Below are 19,955 nucleotides of genomic sequence, written 5' to 3'. Positions count from 1 at the left end.
GTGTAAGAACAAGTGTAAAAAAAAGAGCAAACAGAAGAGAAGAGATTGAAACAATCAGAGAAATTAAGACACGTAACTGCTTATCACAGACAGATGTTGTTACCTTGCACATTGACCCTGGACTTGCAGAAGTCGCTGCCCGTAGCATTGCTGGCCTTGCACAGGTAATCTCCTGCGTCACCCTTTGACACCGGGCTGATCTCCAGACAGGCCTTCCCACCAACAAACGTGATCCTGGTGTTTCCGCTGGACTTCAGCTCCCTCCTGTCCTTCATCCACTGGATGGTGAGTGGAGGAGAGCCGCTCACATGGCATTCGAGGCTCAGCTTCTCGCCCTTGCTCACCGTTTCAGGCTCCAGGCAAACATCAAATCTAGGAGCTTGGCTAGTTTCTGAAGGAGGGACGGGAAAGAAGCGGGACACCTGCAGATTTTGCTTTTCAAACTGAAAAAAGAATCTGTCCACCAACGATTGTTTCTGTTCTTCCACTGGTCGAAGAAGTCAGCTGTGAAAAACCTCAAATTTCTCTAAACTTTATGTTTCTCCTCCTGAGAAAAGTAGAAAGCTATGAAATAAAGAATCTTACGACTGAGTGACACCAGCGTTTATAACGTGTCATTAAAAGATTTTATTTTATTTAACTCTCTAGTGCTACTGTTTGAACAGAGCTAAATGTACAATAGATAAATCTTCAATTCATCGTCCAATTTATAACAAAACTGAGAATCTTTTAAAATTATAATTAGCTGATTAGTAACAAGCCAGCTCGTTTATTTCAACAAGCATGTTCCCAGCTAGCTTAGCAGCCAAATATGAAGCTAAAAGATGAAAACACATTGAAGGCCGCTATTTGCTGTTTTTTGATCGATGCATGTTGCTCATGTTGAACAGTTCTCGGGTCCTAAGATGGACCAACTTAACCAAGATGGATGACACAACACAGATCTTAGACTCCAGATGTGTTGTGTCTACACATTTTACCTGAAGATCATTTGAATTTTAAAGAAATACACAATCAAATTTAAGTCTGATCATTGTTGGTTTAAGATTAAAGACAGACGACATGCTCATACCTGAAATGGTGAGAGAAACGCGACACGAAGCTTTTCCAGCTTCGTTGGTGGCCTCGCAGCTGTACGCGCCGCCGTCAGAGCTGGTGGAGTCTTTCACACACAGCACAGCCACATTATTCTTGAAGCTGATGTCATATTTGTCAGAGGCATAGATTTCATTGTTGTCCTTGAACCACGTGACGTTGAGTGGCTGTGAGCCAGACACCCGACCCTCCATCTTCAACGTCTTACCCACTGAATCTACCATGGACTCCGACGGCCTCTTGGTGAAGTTTGGAGGGACCTTTCTTTCTGTTAGTAAAGAAACGGAAGAAAATCAGCCCATGTTCTGAAATATTTGAAATGTAAACATGTATTGTCCACCAGGCCAGCGGGCCGTTACCAGAGCGTCAAGGAAACAAAGAGGTGCAGCACAAAAGACAACAACAACATGAACTGCAACACAACAGCAAACATATACAGAATATCCACCTAATAATAAAAAACTTTCTTCTCACTTTTCAAATGTGATGTACAGTATCTGACCCAACCACAGCAACATGAACGACATGCTCTCAGAAACGTCTGAGCAAATATACAACCTACTCTTTTCAAACCCAACAACCACAGGACCAGAAAACCCGAAACAAGACAACATCCGGGACCATGAGATATGAGAAACCATTGTTGCAGGGGAGGTTAGCATTAGTGACGACAACCAAATGAGGGGAATGAGTTGAAATGGAAAAGTGTTAGTGTGTTACCTATTTTAACATGAGCATGACAGGTGTCAGTTCCATCTGCATTGGAAATTTCACAAGTGTATTTTCCTGCCGCTGCCACTCTGTCGCTGTAGAGGACGTCCAGTGTGCAGGAGGAGTCAGTAGTTTTGACGTTGTACTGGTACGAAGCCCAGATGAGCTTGTCGTCTTTCTTCCATGTCACGTGGACCCTCTGACTGCCGGTGTAAGTGCACGCAAGCCTCAGCGGTTTACCCAGATCGTGGCAGACGTCCTCGAGTTTCTTGACGAATCGTACGGGCTCTGAGAGAAGCAATGTTGAAATGAGTCATAGAACACACTGTCCTGTACATGTGGAGCATGAAAGACTAACATCCCAGGAGTCCGTGGAGGATGTCATGCGTAGAAAGAGAGGCTACGTGAACGGACAGATCTTAACCTCTACGTAAAGGTATGAAACGTCTCAGGTGATGGAAAGGCTATGAGAGTGGCATTAGAAGTTATCTCTGAGAAACAACCATTACATGCATGAAATTAACAATAAGAACTACAAGCACTGTGGAGCTGGTTAGTTTTACCTAGTGTCACATGAGCATGGCAGATATCTGAGCCTTCGGCATTGGAAATTTCACAAGTGTATCTTCCACGAGCTTCTTCTCTGTCGCTGTTGAGGACTTCCAGGACAGAGCTGCAGTCTGAGGTCCTCACATTGTACTGATACGAGGCCCAGATCAGCCGCCCATCTTTCCTCCATGTCACGGTCACTGTTTGGCTGCTGCTGAAGGCGACTCCAAGTCTCAGCGGTTTGCTGAGTGTGAACGTGGTGTTTTCCAGCTTCCTAATGAAGCGAGCAGGTTCTGTGAGAAGCAGTGATGGTTGTTAGATGCAAAGGTGATGGTGAAGAAGCAGATGTTACAACTACAATTTAATCTGTAATTGTGAATCACTGATGAAATTCAATTAGCCTTAGTTAAATTGTGTGAAGTCAGGTAGAAGATAGAACGCCAAAATGCCACCATTGTCGTGGACCAGCTCATCCACTGTTCCACTCCAATGACACAAAGGAGGGCAACATGTCTATGATGGAAGGTCGAAGTAATTTAGCTTGGTTCACTTATCAGGGACTACAACAAAATGTACGGATCACAAGAAGAAAGGTTTCCTTCCCCATTTAGCTGTTTACTTAGTTGTGCAGTAAAATCCAGTGGAACCGGAGCTAATCTAAGAGCAGGATAAAACTTCTGCTTTCTAGAGCCATGTGTCTGTAAATGTTGGCCGGTGAGTGTTAGTGAGTGAGAGGTGAGATGTTTGTACCTTTCTTTGAGCTTTTACAAATGACATAAGCGTCACAGATGACAGAGCATTCTGCGTTTGAAAGTTGACAAGAATAGACTCCGGCTGCTTCTTCTCTGTCACTATTGAGGACATCCAAAACGCACGAGGAGTCGCTTGTCTTGACGTTGTACTTGTACGAAGCCCAGATTGGCTTCCCATCCTTCATCCAGCTCACGTGCACTCGCTGACTGCCAGTGTATGTGCACGTCAGACACAAAGGATCACCCAGACGGTATGACGTGTCTTCTAGCTTTTTCACGAAATGCACTGGTTCTGAGAGAAGCAACAATGTTGTTAGTCGCGTCATGAAGCCTGGTCTGTTAGCAAATCAATGAATGAGCATGTTAGCTGAAGTTACCTAGTCTGACATGAGCGTGACAGACAGCAGAGCTACTAGCATTGGATATTTCACAGGAATATCTCCCAGCAGCCTCTTCTCTGTCACTGTTGAGAACCTCTAACACACAGGTGTTGTCTGTTGTCTTGATGTTGTACTTATACGAAGCCCAGATTGGTTTGCCGTCTTTACTCCAGCTCACATACATGAGCTGGCTGCCCGTGTATGTGACTTCAAGCTTCAGAGGCTGACCAACCCTGTAGGTGGTGTCCTCCAATGTTTTCACAACGCGCACAGGTTCTAGGAGGCAAGCACATTAGTTGTTAGTTGCCTGTGAACCAGTGAAAAGGTGAGTGAGATTATGTGAAATGGAGTAAATATGACTCATTGTTTTCAGTTGTTGATGTACCAATTTAAAAAGCTTTCATGTTCCCATGACTGCAGTTACTTTTAAACCACAGAAACTAAAGGAACCAGAGAAAACCACAAACTGCGGTGAATTAATGTAGAATGTAAAATTCTGCTAAAAACGAGATTCCATGTCATTAAAGAAAAATAGAATTGTTCCTAGCATGGCTCAATACCAATAAAAAGATTTTGAAAACTGAAAACAACGATCACTGACTATGATCCTTGATTTACCTAATTTGACCTGAGCATAGCAGATAGCAGAGTTTTCAGAGTTAGCGATTTCACAGGAGTATCTCCCGGTTGCTTCGAGCCGGTCACTGTTAAGAACCTCCAGAACACAGGAGTTATCTGTGATCCTGACGTTGTACTTGTAGGAGGCCCAGATTGGTCTGCCGTCCTTTCTCCAGCTCACATAGATGCTGGGGCTGGCGCTGTAAGTGCAGTACAGCGACAGCGGCTGGCCAAGTCTGAAAGTGGTGTCTTCCAGCTCTTTTAAAAAGCGCACAGGTTCTACAGGAGGCAATGGTGATGTTAGTTGCATGATTAATGTTTACATGAAAGGATTGGAATGATGATTCATGAGGTGCAGTTGTTAGTGGCTTTACCTATCTTCACCACAGCTTGGCAAATAGCAGTGCCTTCCGAATTGGAAATCTCGCATGAGTATTTCCCAACGGCTTGCCGACAATCACTGTTGAGAACTTCCAGGGTGCTGGAGAAGTTGGTCGTCTTGACGTTGTATTTGTATGAAGCCCAGATGGGTTTTCCATCCTTCATCCAGCTGACATAAATCCTCTGGCTGCCGGTGAACGTGCACTCCAGCGTCAGAGGGTGGCCAATTTTATAGAAGGTGTTTCTCAGTTTTCTCACAAAGCGAACAGGTTCTAAGAAATCAGTTAGCAAGTGGTGTTAGATGATGTAAGCAGTGAGGTTCAGCCACTAAAAACAAACTAATACAGTACATTAATGTGACTAATCCTTAATTTAATATATGTAATACATTGTGGAAATGTGATGATTCAAATGATCCCTGAAATGTAGTCATGAGCTAGGTAGCTAACATGGTTACCTAGTTTAACGTTAGCATGACAGATGTCAGATCCTTCAGCGTTAGAAATTTCACAGGTGTATCTTCCGACAGCCTCTTCTCTGTCACTGTTGAGGACGTCCAGGATGCAGGTGTCGTTGGTGGTCTTAACGTTGTACTTATACGAAGCCCATATCAGTTTCCCATCCTTCTTCCAGGTCACACACACTCTTTGGCTACCAGTGTACGTGCACTTGAGGGTCAAAGGTTCGCAGAGTCTGAAATACGTGTCTTCAAGCTTTTTCATGAAGTGAGCAGGCTCTAGAAGGAGTAATGGTTGGGTTAGTTGCATGTAGCCTGAATTATTTTGTGTTGGCAGGCAGGTTATAGAGTCTGTCTAGATAAGAGCGTTTTGTCAGTCCCTGATGAATACTACAGTCTACCGTTGCTCCTGAACCACCACACAAGGTCTCTGTTGGTTAATGAATTGAAAGAAGATGGTATTTTAAGAATTTGTGACATTACCTAGGCTGACACGAGCGTGGCAGACGTCGGTTCCAGCTCCGTTGGAGATTTCACAAGTGTATGTTCCTGCTGCCTCAGGTCTGTCGCTGTTGAGCACGTCCAGAATGCAGGTTGACGCGGTTGTTTTAACATTATATTGATAAGACGCCCAAATCTGCTTGTTGTCCTTCTTCCAAGTGACGTAGACCCTCTGGCTCCCAGCGTAGGTGCAGACTAGTTTCAGTGGCTGACCAACTATGAAAGTTGTGTCCTCCAGCATTTTGATAAAGCGCACAGGTTCTGAGAGAAGCAAAGCTGATGTTAGAAATGAGCCCACTGTTATATTGCCATGCAATGCTATGCTTCTATGTTAATGTCAATGTAACTGAGCAAAGTATGAAGACAAAGCTACATTAGTATTTTTCACCTGAGGAAATCTTAAGGACAATCTCTGTATAATTGAACCACACAGTCTCTGTGTCTATCGTGATCAACAGGCTGATCTGCAGTCAGTCGTTGGCATGTTCATTAACATAGAAAAAGAAGAATGGAAACAAGCGTCACCTTTCACTGTCACATTGCAGCTGATGGAGGCTGAACCCACTCGGTTCTCGGCCTTGCAGATGTATTCACTATGGTCAAACTTGGTCGTTTTCATCAATTTCAAAGTTGCGACACCATTTGAGAAATCCATTGAGCAAGTTTCAGACTTGCGCAGGTTTCCGTCAGCCTTAAACCAAGCTACGGAGATGTCAGGAGTTCCAGCAATACGGCATCTCAGGGTTACTGGTTCACCCACAGTGACCTCCACCGGCTCCAGTTTTTCAACAAAGTATGGTTGTTCTGAAGTGAAAGATGATGGTGATGATGATTTAGTACAGATGTTGAGTATTAGATGAACAAATGAAAATAACCACTCAATCATTGAAAGATTACGAATTTTTACAACTGAATCCCAACTTAATAACGTATGCTAATGATTTTACCTAGAATTGACACTTGGGCTTCGCATTTGTCACTTCCAACTCCGTTGTCTATTTCGCAAGAATATCTACCAGCTGCCTCCATCCTGTCAGAGTTCAGAACCTCTAGGATGCAGGAGGTGTCTGTGGTGTTCATATTGTACTGATACGAGGCCCAGATGAGTTTACCGTCCTTCTTCCAGGACAGATTGACCCTGGGGGTTCCAGCAAATGTGACCTCAAGCCTCAGAGGCTTGCCCTTTGCAGAGGAAATGTCCCTCAGCTTCTTCACAAAGTGGACTGGTTCTGAGAGAGGTAATGATGATCAGTTAAAGAAAATTCATCTTTAGACGTTCACAGATGGTTCAAAAAGATCAATTATCCTCACAACAAACCTTTGACAAACAGGTAAACTGGGCAGCTTTCCTTCCCAGCATCGTTTATGATCTGGCAGGTGTATTCTCCAGCGTGGGACTTTTCCACTTTGTGAAGAACCAAAGTGGCGACATCGTTCTTCAGGGAAATCTCACAGCCTCTTCCATGCTGAATTTCCTTGGCTCCTCTGAACCATTTCACTTTCAGCGGGGCACTGCCTCGCACTTTAGCTGACAAAGACACATTTTTGCCAGCCAACATTTCCTTCGCCTCAGGTTTTTCCACAAAAGATGGAGGTTCTGGGTTCAAATAAAAAAGATGTATTGTAGGATAATTGTTAAGTTTCCGTTTGATCCCATGATAAACTGAAAAAAATCCTCGAAACATTTTGCGTCGACTTTATTCACATCTACTGACCTGTCACACTCATTGAAGTGCTTGTCTCACTGGTTCCTGCAGCGTTTACAGCTTTGCAGGTGTATTTGCCGGAATCTGACATCCTGATAATCGGAACTATCAGTTTGCAGTTATTATCAAAGCAACTAATGTCGTAGTTCGGACCAGTCTTGATCTCCTGGCCATTGTGGAACCAGGAAGTTGTTAAAGGTGAAGAACCAGTAACTTTACACTCCATCTCACCAGGCTTACCCACAACAAGGTGGGTGTCTCTCAGCTTCCTTATAAAACTTGGAGGAATCAACTTATCTGTTGTCAAAAACACAACATGTAACATGTTATAAAACATTTCTGAGCTGAATGTTAAGTAAAAAGATTATTATCATTATTTCATGAGAAAATAGGAAGCATTAAAAAATCTGCAGTGGCCACCAACCTGAGACAGAAAGTTTAGTTTTGCAAGAGGCTGAACCAATGTGGTTTGTGACCTCTAATTTGTATTCTCCAGCATCTGCTTTGTCAGTAGACCGAATCTTTAGGGTGGCAACCTTCTTTGTGAAGGACATCTGATACTTGGCACCAGCAGAGAGGTCTTTGTCATCCTTGAACCACTTAATTTTCAGCTCTGCAGAGCCAGATACTCTGACCTCAAGAGCTGCGTTTTCCCCTGACTTCACGTTGATGGAGTCTGGACTATCCACAATAGCAGCAGGTTCTAAAAATTTAAGGAAGAAGATATTAAGCCATACGAATCCTCACACTGTCATGAGTGGTAACCAAATACGGTCTGGAACGCTACAAACCTAAAACGGCCACTTGGGAGACAGACATCACCACTCCAGAGTCATTGTTCAGCTGGCAGGTGTATTTACCAGCCGTGGTTGAGTCACACGTGGGAACGACAAGCGTTACCACATTGTTCTCAAACATGATCTTCCTGTTGTCGCCGTCTCTGAGAATGTGATCTTTATCCTGAACCCAGGACACAGTCAGAGGCTCAGAGCCTTTTACTGTAGCTGTGAGAGTCAGCTGCTCTCCGACCCTCACTGATTGGTCGACCAGCTTTGTGACAAACGCCGGTTGTTCTGAATAGTGACAGAAAGGTCAAAAGTGAGGAGACGTGATTACATTAAAACTAAGCTTTGAGGAAATGGCCACTGGTTCTGTACTAACCTTTAAGAGTAATGGTCGTGCTGCAGGATTCACTTCCTACACTGTTGGACACCCTGCACTCATAAAGATCAGCGTCGTCTTGGTCCAGTTTCAGAATGTGAAGCGTGGCAGAGCCGCCTTCACTCACCATCTTATATTTCCTACTCTCCTTTAGCGGCCTTTTGTTTTTGTACCAGCTAACCTGGAAAGGTGGAGTGCCATTCATCTCACAATGTAGGCTGGCCTCTTTCCCTTCAATGCCCTCCACTGGGTTTGGAGTTTTGATAAAGGATGGGGACTCTGGAAAATACATTGAGATATATTAACTGAAGTAACATTCATGGACAACCAAGTCTTCACTGCAAGCAAATCGGTTGGACAGTTCCCCTGGAAATCAAATCCTTATCGAGGGTCATGCTGAGGTTCAGTCCATGCTTGAGGATCCATCCAGACATTGACGGAAAAAAGCCCGATGATCATTAGTGAGGAAATGGAAAGACTGACTTTATGTTCATGCTATGAGAGGAGGGTCGGTCATTTCACGGTGAGATCAGAGAAACAAACACGAAAAAGGTAAGTCAAGGTCATTCTGTGGGTCACGTTTTAAAAAATGAAGAAAAAACATGTCTTAAAAAAGAGGTAGCACTCAGACTCATGCTATCTGACACACTGGAGGACAGAAATCAGTTTTGACTGAAACAAAAAAGTCGGACTCCATGCTGTAGACTTTAGACAGGGGTTCTCCAGAAACTCTCCATTCCAGATGTAATATAAAAATCTGCATCACAGGGAATAGTAATTCTTTCCTTTGCATGCTACACAAGTTTAGGGGAAACAAAATCCACAAAACGTGTAACCTGTGAATCTACTTGATAGCTGACCTTGAACTGTGAGGACACTGCTGCAGCTTGCACTGCCAGCATCATTGTGAGCCTCACAGGTGTAGACTCCGTTATCCTCCAACCTTGTGGTGCGCAGTTGGAGGTACGCAGCCGAGTCAACAAACATTATTTCATAGTTGCCTCCGTCGGTTATCTTTTGGTCGTTTTTATACCAAGTCATGTTTAGGGAGCGTGAGCCGGTGGCCTTGCATTCGAAACGGTGTCCCTCGCACTGCTTCACAAAGGTAGTAGGAGGCAGTTTAAGGACAAACTGAGGAGGTTCTGCAAAATCAAGAAAAGATCAAGTTACCATCGTCGGTATAAAATTACACTTGAGCATCAATGTGACGTATGGAGGATGTGGACGGGTGACAAGACAGAAATTCCTAAAAAGAAAAGATATTGTAACGAGGTCAGGTGGAGGAAATGAAGATGAAGAAAGAGAAGCTTTGAAAATGGGAAAGAATAAGATGGAGTTAATTGAATGGTGGACAAAAAGAACCAAGTCCAACCTTTCACCAACAACTCTGCTGCACTTTTCACGGAGCCGGCTTCGTTGCTAACTTGACAGGAATAAATCCCACATTGCAGAGTTCCAACGGAGTACAGCTCTACAGAGGAAGAATATGTCTCCAGTCTAATCGTACACGATGGCCCAGTGATGAGTTCGATGTCTTCCTTGAACCATTTAATTGTAAATGGAGGCGTTCCATCAAAAATACTTCGGAAGAGTGCAGTAGACTTTGGAACAACTGCATGAGACTCAGGCTCAGCAACAAATCTTGGTGGCACTAAAACCCATAAGAAAAACATTACAGTACAGAACTAACAGCCTTTGAGTTTAGAATGTGATGAAGTTGACCTTTGAATGCTAACCTTTAGCTGTAAGAACTCCACTGCACACACAGCTGCCTGCTTGGTTGGTAACTTTACAGGAATACTCTCCTGTGTCAGAGCTCTCTGTCAGAGTTAACTCCAGTGAAACTGTATTGTCAGCGTTCAGAAGTTTATATTTGGAGCTGTTGCTGATTCTTTGTTTCCCTTTGCTCCATTCGACTGATAGAGGAAGAGAACCGGACACTTTGCTTTCCATCGTGACCACCGAGCCCATAATTGCTTGAATGTTTGTTAATTTCCTGACAAACGTTGGAGGAATGACCTCTTCTGTTTGAAACCATATTAAAACATAATTACAATCCAAGAAACAAAAACAATTCTACAACATATTATATTTGTTCCACTAAGAGTTGGAGATTATTTTACAAACCTAAAACAACCATCATGATTTTACAGCTGCAAGTTCCAACAGAGTTAGTAGCTTCAAACAGATATTGTCCGCTGTCGTCCAGCTGAGACGACTGAATGTTGAAACGACTCCGGTTGCTCTCGAAGCAGAGACGATGTTTTCTGCTTGACTGGAACTCTTTGCCATCTTTGGTCCACCTAACACTGATCGGAGGAGTTCCAGCTACCCTGCATTCAAGACTAACGGGATCTCCACACGTCACTTTGACTACCTCTGGCTTCTCTTGGATTGTAGGTGGTTCTACAAAACCAAGAAAAAGAGATGAGCATTTTCTGTAAGATCTAGCTTTATGTGAGTCATAAGAACTTTGCATGAAGAAGAGGTACCTCTCACTACAAGAGTGGCAAAGCATTTGTCCTGCCCGGCTTGGTTTACGACCCGACATGTGTATGTTCCGCCATGAGCGGCCTCACAGGCAGGAATCATGAGAGTCGCCTCTTTGGTCTCAAACTTTCTCTCGATCTTTGAGTCTTCTGGGATCCAGTTCTCGTCTTTTTTCCATTCTACAGAAAGAGGCTGAGAACCATTCACGACGCAGCAAAATACGACAGCATCTCCCAGAACACTGGAGACATTTTCCATCTTCTTCTCAAACATTGGGGGAACTGATACAAACAGGAGAGGCGATTTAATACCAGACACTGAACATGACTGTTGTTTATCAGTGTTATGTTCAATCATCTGTAAAACAAACCTTTCAGAGACAAGGCTGCAGAACCAGTGCAACTTCCAACCTCATTGGCTGCTGTGCACTGATAAGAACCAACATCTTCCACACTACAGTCCTGGATTTTCAAGCTGCCCTGGTTTTCAACAGTGACACACTTGTGGTTGGATTTGATCAGCTTTCTATCTTTGAACCACGTGTACTTTAAGGGAGAACTTCCTGCCACTTTGCAATTGAACGCTGCTGTGGAACCTTTAATGACTTCAAGAGACGTTAGCTCCTCAATGAATGATGGAGGCTCTGAAATAACAAAGCAAATCAAACTAGAACAACCTCTGATTTCCTTCTGGGATGTTATATCTAATATCATCTCAAATAAATGCTGACGAGATGTAGACGTGTAGGTAAACCAACCTTTCACTTCTAGCTCCGCACAGCAGCTCTGTGTGCCTGCTTCATTTCGAGCCTCGCAGAAATATTTCCCGCTGTCTTGTTCACTAACTTCATGAATCCATAAAATGGCTACAGAGTCTGAGAAAGACATCTTGTGTTTGACGCTCTGCTGAATCTCGGCTCCATCTCTGAACCAGTGCACAGAGATCTCTGGAGAACCTGCGACCTCACACTCAAACATCGCACTGTCTCCTACTCTGACTATCGACACACCTTCAGGTCTGTCAGTAAAACAGGGAGCCTCTGAAAAAACACAGAATACAGTTATACACAGTGGTGATCGCTGCAAAGAAAAGTGACCAGTAGAGAATAATATTGACCTTTGACAAAGAGTGTCGTCTGACATGAAGTGGAGCCGACGTCGTTCTGTATCTCACACACATATTCTCCAGAATCTGAGGTTTTAGCAAAGAAAAGCTCCAATGAGCTGCAGGTGTTGTCTTTGGTCACGGAGCAGCCGGCACTGGACAAAATCTCCTTCTTGTTTTTGAACCATTTGATGGTTAGTGGCGGCGTGCCAGAGAGCAGAACGTTAAACTGGACCTTTGAGCCCGGCAACACGTTCATGGACTCAGGCTTTTCAAGAATACACGGAGGTTCTGTTGAGGGACAAAACCCAAAACTATCTATTATAACACAGTCAAAGAAGTAAAGAATGAGCGGAGGTTGCAGAATGAATTCTAACCTTTAACAAACAAAGAGCCAGAGCAGCAGACAGATCCCGCTGAGTTTGTAGCCATGCAGGTAAAACTGCCGCTGTCGTTACTGTCAATATCAGAAATTTCCAGAAACGCAACATTTTCAGAAAATGAACATCTATGTTTGTCATCACTCTGGATCTCATTCTGGTCTTTGTACCACTGGATGGTTATTGGCAGCGAGCCAGACACAAGACAATCCAGATGAGCAAATGATCCTTTGATTCCTTCTGTCTGCTTCAGTTTTCTTGTGAAAGACGGTTTTATAATCTGATCTGTTACATACAAGTGCAAAACAGTGTTAGCTTGTTTGAAAATAACAAATAAGATGGAGATATGAAACCTTGGGATAAACTGACCTAAGACATATACTGATGCTTCACAAGAACTGAACCCGGCAACGTTAGAAACCTCACAGGTGTATTCACCACTGTCATTTGTTTGTGTTTTTACAATGTTGAGCACAGAGCTGCAGTCTGTGCTCTGAACTCGGTATCGCCGACATGACGTCAGCTCTTTTCCCGCCTTCCTCCATCTGCACTTGAGCGGTTTGGTGCCTGAGAATCTGCATTCGAGCCTGGCTGGGTCACCCTGTGTTACACGGATGGACTTTGCCTGTTCTGAAATACTCGCTGGTTCTGAGATAAAGAACACGTACAGGTGTGACAGACAAAAGCATCAAGCGAGACATAAAAGTGACGGCAGTTGAACAGAAACATCCCACAAACCTGTGACTATGAGAACAGCAGCACATCTCTGAGTCCCGGCTTTGTTCTGGGCCTCACACACATATTTTCCACCATGTGACAACTGAGCATTTTTCAAATTCAACATGGCACTTTTTGTTTCAAAGGACATGTGAACATGCTCGTCTTGTGTGAGCTCATAATCGTCCTTGATCCAGGAGAAAGACATGGGCAGTGATCCAGACAACATGCACCTCAGAGAAATGTCAGAGCCCACTGTGCAGGACATGTTGTCCAGTCTCTGAACAAATGACGGTGGTTCTAGTGAGAGAAGACCACAGGTCAGACGACAGCAAAATCATGTGCAGCAACTATATTTCTAACAGGTTACAATAATGTGCAACTGGTTAGGATGAGTGAAATATGGTGAAAATGTCCTGGTGCCTGGATTTAAGTTTTATTTGACATAAAACCATTATTATCATATGTTTGCCCAAAAATAAATTATCAACATTAGCATGCAAATATGATTAATGAAGAACCTGGACAGGTAGATAAAGCTGGGATGACTTTAACAAACCTTTCAGTGAAATCTGGCAAGAACACGATGTCTCCCCAACATCAGTGGTCACCGTGCACCGATATGTTCCAGCGTCTCCGCTCACACAGTTTGAGATGTCAACAGTGACTGTGTCATTTTCGATGCTGACTTTGTGTCTTTTGTCGTTTCTGATCAACGCATCATTGAGGAAACAACTGATTTCAAACGGAGCAGAACCTGAAATGGTTCCTTCCAGGACGATATCAGATCCCTTCACAAGCTCAGCCGATTCAAACGGCCTCATAAACACTGGAGGTTCTATAAGAAAACAGATCATAGATGTTTTATTCAAAGCAAGAGGTTCTGGTCCACAGAATTTATTAAACTGTTCAGAACGTCCACATCACCAACGAATCCGAGTCATTGGACCGATGAAGATGCATCATTGATTTTAAACTTCTTTGTGTGAGACTCTGTCCTGATCAGACTGTCAATAAAGATGGAAGACATGCAGTATAGGTCATACACCATCCTCCTCCATGTTAGCAGATGGGACATGGACCAAACTAATAATTAAAAGTAGATAAATAAATAAAAGTTTGTCAAAGACGGTTTCTGTCATTTTAAGTAGTTCAAGTCTTCATGCTTCTGATCAGCTTGGTTTTAATTAGACTCATGGCTACACTCCACGATCACTACAATACAAGATCGCAGTTTCATTTTAGATTTGTTTGTGGATACTTGGAGAAAGTGGAGACAGGATGTCCATCTTTGTTTACAGTCTGTAGGACTAACAGAGTCACAATGGAGTCGGATGAAACACTGAGATCAAACCTCAGGTCTCTGTGGGAAGGGAACATGTCAAAGAATAATGTGGACCAGCTTCAGTTTGCCTGTGTACGAAGAAGACGAGTGAAGATTGTACCAACCTTTCACTGTCACTGAGCTGCTGCACTGGTCTGAACCAGCATCGCTGGACGCCACACACACATAATCTCCACTGTCCTCTACACAACAGCTCTCTACCTCCAGAGTCGCTATGGAGCTGTCAGAGGTCATGGTGTGTCTGGGGTCTGAAACCATCTCTGAGCCATTTTTAAACCATGTGATGACAATCACAGGACTGCCCTGAGCTTTACAGGACAACCTCAGAGGCTGTCCAGTTCTGAGCAGCTGTGACGGCTCTGGCTTCATTGTAAATGTTGGTGCTTCTGTAAATTAACAGCAACAATCACAGTAAAAAATAAGAGGACATTAAAAAAATAATCAGCTGATAACGTTTAAAAGAGAGAAAGAAACTGCACCTTTCACAAACAGCACCGCGGTGCAGTCCACCTTTCCGGCGTCGTTGGATACTTGACATGTGTATTTAGCAGAATCACTGGGTTTCACTGAGTGAAGCGCCAATGAGCTTGAAGAAGCATCTTTCTTTATGAAACATTTTCCTCCAGTGAAAATCTCTTTCTCCTCTGTGAACCACTTCACCACCAGAGGAGCTGTTCCTGTGAATGCGGATTTTATGACAATGTTCGATCCAGGTGAAGCATTCTGAGATTCAGGTTTCAATGTGAAGGCCGGAGGTTCTGGAGGTTTTTGGGGAAAAACAATGAATAAGTAACTGATCATGTCTAAGGTCTGACTCAGATTTAAGATGAAGTCATTTAACTGCTCTGACCTCTGATGCACAGAGTGCCGCTGGTTTCTTCCTGCCCGGCAGCGTTGGAGGCTCGGCAGGTGTAAACTCCACCATCGTTCTGATACAGGTCAGTGATCGTCACAGACACCAAGCTCTCGCTCAAATCAACCTTATATTTCTCATCACTGTGGATTTCTTTATTGTCTTTGAACCAAGAAACAACCATTGGCTGAGATCCAGAAACTCTGCACTCCAACGAAACCTGACTACCAACACTTCCGTCCACTTTCTTTAGACTTTTGGTGAAGGACGGTGGAACGGCTCGATCTGTGTAGGAAAGTATGTCAAACAATGTCAGAGCCCAAATCATTCGCTTGTTATTAACGATGTACTTTTGGCAAAAACTGACCTATAATAGTGACCGAGCAGCTGCACTGGTCTTTTCCCACTTTATTGGACACCTCCATCTTGTACTCTGAGGTGTCTCCTTTATCTGCGGAGAGGATCTTTAAGATGGCCGTGTTCTCCTTCATCGTCATCTTATATTTACGGCCACTGATCATCTCCTTCCCGTCTTTAAACCACTTCACTCTGAGCTCTGGGCTTCCAGAGAGCGTGCAGCTGAGTGTGGCTGAATCTCCTGCGGTCACACTGATGGACGCTGCCTTCTCTACGATCCTGGCAGGTTCTAAAATACAATACGAGCTTTAGATTCTGCAAACATCTGCCTCTGAAATATTTCTGACATATATGAACGTGTTCTAACCTTGAACTGTTAAGATTGCTTCACATTTCTGCTGCCCTGCCTCATTCTCGGCGAGGCAAGTGTACTTGCCACCATGTTTGATCTCGACACAGGAGAAGGCGATGCTAACGACGTTATGTTCGAACTTCATCTGGACATTTGGGTCTTCGTCTCTGAGCAGCTCAGAGTCTTTCATCCATTTAACAGTGATGGGAGCGGAGCCCTTAATGGTTCCCTGTAGTTTCACTGTATTTCCCAAAACTGCTGTGGCGCTCTCAAACCTCTTTGAAAACATAGGTGGCTCTGAAATAACAGCATGAGTCAGACTCACATAAGAAATAGATCAATAACTATAACTAAAACTAATTGTGTATTTTATTTTATCACCTACCTTTCTGTTTAGTTGTGGACTTTGAGCTCACAGACCCAACCACATTGGAGACGACACATTCATATTCACCAGTGTCCGCGCTTTCAAACGAGTGGATCTCCAAAGAGCTCAGGAATCCCTGAGACACTATCCTGTACTTCTTATCTGATGACAGACATTTCTTATTCTTTCTCCACGACACCTCAAACGGTGCAGAGCCAGATATTTCACACTGCAACACTGCCACAGATCCTCTGACCGCCTCTACACACAGCAGCTCCTGTTTGAACAATGGCGGCTCTACAGAAGAACAGACACTTCAGTTAGACGTGTTCTTATTCTGACTGAGAGTGAACCTGCACGAGTCTACACACCTTTCACTGTCACTTTAGTGCTGCAACTTTCACACCCGGACTCATTGAGAACCTCACAGGTGTAGTTTCCACCGTCAGTCAACATGACGTCCTTAATTTCAAGAGTGGCCACGCCATCTTTTAGACTGACGCCATGTCTGCTGCCAGCACACAGCTCGCTGTTATTAAAGAACCAGCTGGTGTGAAGTTCAGGCGATCCTTTGACGGAGCACTGCAGCCGAGCAGTGCCGCCCTGCTTCCACACCGTGGAGGCCTCCAGCCTCTTAACAAAGACAGGCGGCTCTGCAGAGGTGTGTGGTTAGAAAGAGTCACCGTGAAATCAAAGACAAACTTCACACCAGCATCGACAGAGAAGAGGTTTAAGATTTAAGACATAAATCAGACACCAATTAATAAAATGTTAATTTTCATTGCTGCAGATTTGCAAGAGCTTCAAATTCTGCAAAATCCATGAAAGTTAACTAGACAGCTCTTACCTTGTACCTTCACCACAGTGGAGCAAATTGCACTCCCAGCTTCATTTGTCACCGTGCACATATACTGTCCACAATCTTTCAGTGTGGTCTTTAGGATATCAAGTGTGACAGTCTTATCCTCAAAAGTCAGTTTACAGTCTGGAGACTGGTGGACTTTTCTACCATCTCTGGTCCATGTGACACTGACTCCAGTGTCCTCGTCCACCTGACACTCCAGGTGCAGAGGAGCACCGACCACGGCAGCGACAGGAACCAGGGGTGTCACAAAGGTGGGTTTATCAATGACATGCAGCTCCATGCCGCTCTCATCCGTCCCAACATTATTGGACACTTTGCAAACATAGTGCCCCCTGTCGGCTGCCTCCAGGACGGTTATCTCAAGAGTGTGTTTGTTCTTTTCACAAGAGGTATGGAAGTGTGTCAGCACTTCGGGTAAGACCTGCTGGTCTTTGAGCCAGACGACATTGAGAGGAGCAGATCCTGATATAACACACTGTATCACTGCCCTCTTACCAACAAACACAGTCTGAGGCTCAGGCTTAGTTATAAAGGCAGGAGGACATTGTTCTATAAGAATTAAGGAGAAGAAGAAACATTAGTGGTCATTTGTCAAACCCTGTTTATTAACTTCAACCAAAACCTGCTAATCAGACAAAACAAAGCAGCAGAGCAGGAAAGATTTGCTGACTTATCACCAGACGAATCAGAAACCAGCAGAGATCAACGACAGTTCAACCAGCGAAGGAGAAGGAAAAGTGCGTCGCTCTTACCTGTCACGCTGAGGGAGGCAGAGCACTCGTCGCTGCCGTGCTGGTTGGACGCCTTGCAGGTGTATTCACCGCTGTCATCCTTGGTTGGTGTCAGAAGCTCCAGCGAGGAAATGCTGAAGCGACTGATGATCCTGTACTTATCCCCCTCTTTGATGGGGTTTCCATCCTTGAACCACTTGAAGCTCACATTCGGAGCGTCTTCAGTTTCACATTCAAACTTGGCGGTGTTGCCAATGTTGATCTCCACAGGGACGATTCTGTGTCTGAACACAGGTTTCACTGTTTCGAAAGAAAAGAAAGAAAAAGACAAATTAAGATGAAACAGAGAGGAACGGTTCTACAGAAGGTGGTGATGAGGTGAACCTGGTGACACAAAGTGATCCTGTAGTGACTGTGGAGGAAGAAAATGGTTTTAGGTTTAGGATGAAGACATGAACAGGGATACTGTGATAAAGAAAGAAGAGAAAACGTGCAAAGAGGAATGGAGCAGGAATGAAGGATGTTTAAAGAAATGGAGTTTAAGGTGCCTCCTGTGAAAGAAACAGGATATGAACGTGATATGTTTATGGAGGAATGATGAGCTGTGAGGGAAAGAGGGAATATTCCTGTTGTCTGCTGAAAAACCTCAAACCTCCATATTTTATTTTGATTTTAACTGTGTAGATTCAACTTGTGAATACAACTTCTGGTTCTGATCAAATTAGAGTTTTGAGGTTTGCGGACAACAGAATGTGCTGAGTTAGTTGATGATGATAAAGAATTGTCCATCATCAAACCTTGTGAGGCCACAGTGAGTCTTGAAGACGTTGTCGTCCTGCCGACTTCGTTCTCGGCCTCACAGACATATTCTCCTTGATGCCTCTCCTTCACAACCTCGTTGATAACTAGTGTGTATGTGTTGTGGTCTTTGGAACACTTGAACTCTTTGCCAGATTTTAACAGTTGCCCATTGAAAAACCAGTTTACGTTGGTGACATACTTTATGGTTGCAGTAAAAACAGCCTTGCCATTTTCCTCAGCATGAATGTCTTCCAGAGACTCAACAACAACAGGATGAACTACCAGACTGTCCGAGGACTCACTGATTATGATCGCCTCTGAGAGATACTCCTCTCTGGTTTCTGTGTGGACAAAAGTGTCCAGTCGTTGTTGGGCCACAGAGACAGTGACCTCCCTCTCTGACTTCTGCGTCTTACTGCTCACCTGTTTAGACTCATGGATCTCTGATCGACTCTGAGCTGTTGCACTTTGGAAAGATGCCCTGGCTTCAGTTCTAACGGCTGCAGACTGAGACACAGCAGGAGGAAGCCCAGCTGCACTCTCTGCCACCATCACAGTGGCCACCACAGATGACAGCACCTCTTTAGATGCTGCTGAGCTGACCAGCACTTTGTGAGGCTTTTCGATCTGCATGGTACCTGGCTGCTCTGATGTAAGACTTTGTTGCTCCTGGAAAACCATCGCATGCAGAGCGACCTGGAGTTCAGACCTGAGGTCAGCTGTCTGAGGGTATTCACCCACAAATGACAGATTGATCTCCATGGGAGCACCCGGGTTTGTGATCAGATAAGTGTGCATGGCTCGCTTTGGTTCTCGTTGAACCTTCACCTCCTGCACCTCCACTGCCTCTAACCTACCCACAACATCAGCCAGTAACAGCGGCTGGTCAGTGGCCACAGCAGACTGCAGAGCATCTCTGAGCTGACAACGCATATTCACATTAGATGGTTTTGGGATCTGAATCACAAAGTTGAGCTCTTTAGGTAGAGTCAGAGCATCCTGAGACTCGTGGACAAACAGGATTCCTTTAGGCTGCTTCATCACGCTGACGGCTGAACCTTTAGATTTATGGATCTCAGTTGACTGCTCTCCAACAATCACCTGCTTTTCTTCCAGCAACACAGACTGTCGGACTGACTGTCCCTCTTGGATCTGGACTGCAAAGTCCTGCTCCGCAGCTTCTAAAACAGTACAGCTTTCAGTGGCAATGCCCTTCTCCTCTATGAAAACAGGCTTTTTGGGGATTTTGGGTTCAACTTTCATCTCAAGCCTGAATTTCTCA

The 19,955-nt window shown here is 44.2% G+C and overlaps 2 protein-coding genes across 56 annotated transcripts in view; both read right to left on the bottom strand.

Annotated features, from left to right (window-relative positions):
- Positions 1–19,955, bottom strand: part of LOC118120114 (abl interactor 2-like) — an 882,953-nt gene that overhangs the window by 590,199 nt on the left and 272,799 nt on the right. The window lies entirely within an intron of this gene.
- ttn.1 (titin, tandem duplicate 1) overlaps positions 1–19,955 on the bottom strand; it is a 161,173-nt gene that overhangs the window by 109,134 nt on the left and 32,084 nt on the right. For 41 of the 50 annotated variants that reach the window (XM_035174322.2, XM_035174331.2, XM_035174332.2 and 38 more), the window contains 29 exons: positions 17,894–18,172; positions 17,124–17,690; positions 16,648–16,929; positions 16,295–16,573; positions 15,925–16,206; positions 15,568–15,846; positions 15,198–15,485; positions 14,827–15,105; positions 14,452–14,733; positions 13,562–13,840; positions 13,024–13,302; positions 9,172–9,453; positions 8,312–8,590; positions 7,942–8,223; positions 7,575–7,853; positions 7,160–7,447; positions 6,763–7,041; positions 6,392–6,673; positions 5,970–6,248; positions 5,427–5,705; positions 4,944–5,222; positions 4,480–4,758; positions 4,106–4,384; positions 3,485–3,763; positions 3,106–3,399; positions 2,370–2,648; positions 1,816–2,094; positions 1,073–1,363; positions 104–391 (listed from right to left, as the gene is read on the bottom strand). In XM_035174322.2, the coding sequence (XP_035030213.2) occupies positions 104–391; positions 1,073–1,363; positions 1,816–2,094; positions 2,370–2,648; positions 3,106–3,399; positions 3,485–3,763; positions 4,106–4,384; positions 4,480–4,758; positions 4,944–5,222; positions 5,427–5,705; positions 5,970–6,248; positions 6,392–6,673; positions 6,763–7,041; positions 7,160–7,447; positions 7,575–7,853; positions 7,942–8,223; positions 8,312–8,590; positions 9,172–9,453; positions 13,024–13,302; positions 13,562–13,840; positions 14,452–14,733; positions 14,827–15,105; positions 15,198–15,485; positions 15,568–15,846; positions 15,925–16,206; positions 16,295–16,573; positions 16,648–16,929; positions 17,124–17,690; positions 17,894–18,172 (8,451 nt within the window). The remainder of the gene's footprint in view (positions 1–103; positions 392–1,072; positions 1,364–1,815; positions 2,095–2,369; positions 2,649–3,105; positions 3,400–3,484; positions 3,764–4,105; positions 4,385–4,479; positions 4,759–4,943; positions 5,223–5,426; positions 5,706–5,969; positions 6,249–6,391; positions 6,674–6,762; positions 7,042–7,159; positions 7,448–7,574; positions 7,854–7,941; positions 8,224–8,311; positions 8,591–9,171; positions 9,454–13,023; positions 13,303–13,561; positions 13,841–14,451; positions 14,734–14,826; positions 15,106–15,197; positions 15,486–15,567; positions 15,847–15,924; positions 16,207–16,294; positions 16,574–16,647; positions 16,930–17,123; positions 17,691–17,893; positions 18,173–19,955) is intronic. The other 9 variants (XM_035174330.2, XM_035174329.2, XM_035174339.2 and 6 more) reach the window with 9 other exon arrangements.

This window comes from Hippoglossus stenolepis, chromosome 13 (genome assembly GCF_022539355.2).
Source record: "Hippoglossus stenolepis isolate QCI-W04-F060 chromosome 13, HSTE1.2, whole genome shotgun sequence".
Taxonomy (NCBI): domain Eukaryota; kingdom Metazoa; phylum Chordata; class Actinopteri; order Pleuronectiformes; family Pleuronectidae; genus Hippoglossus; species Hippoglossus stenolepis.
Note: the sequence above shows the minus strand (reverse complement) of the source record. Positions and strands in the feature narration are given on the sequence as shown.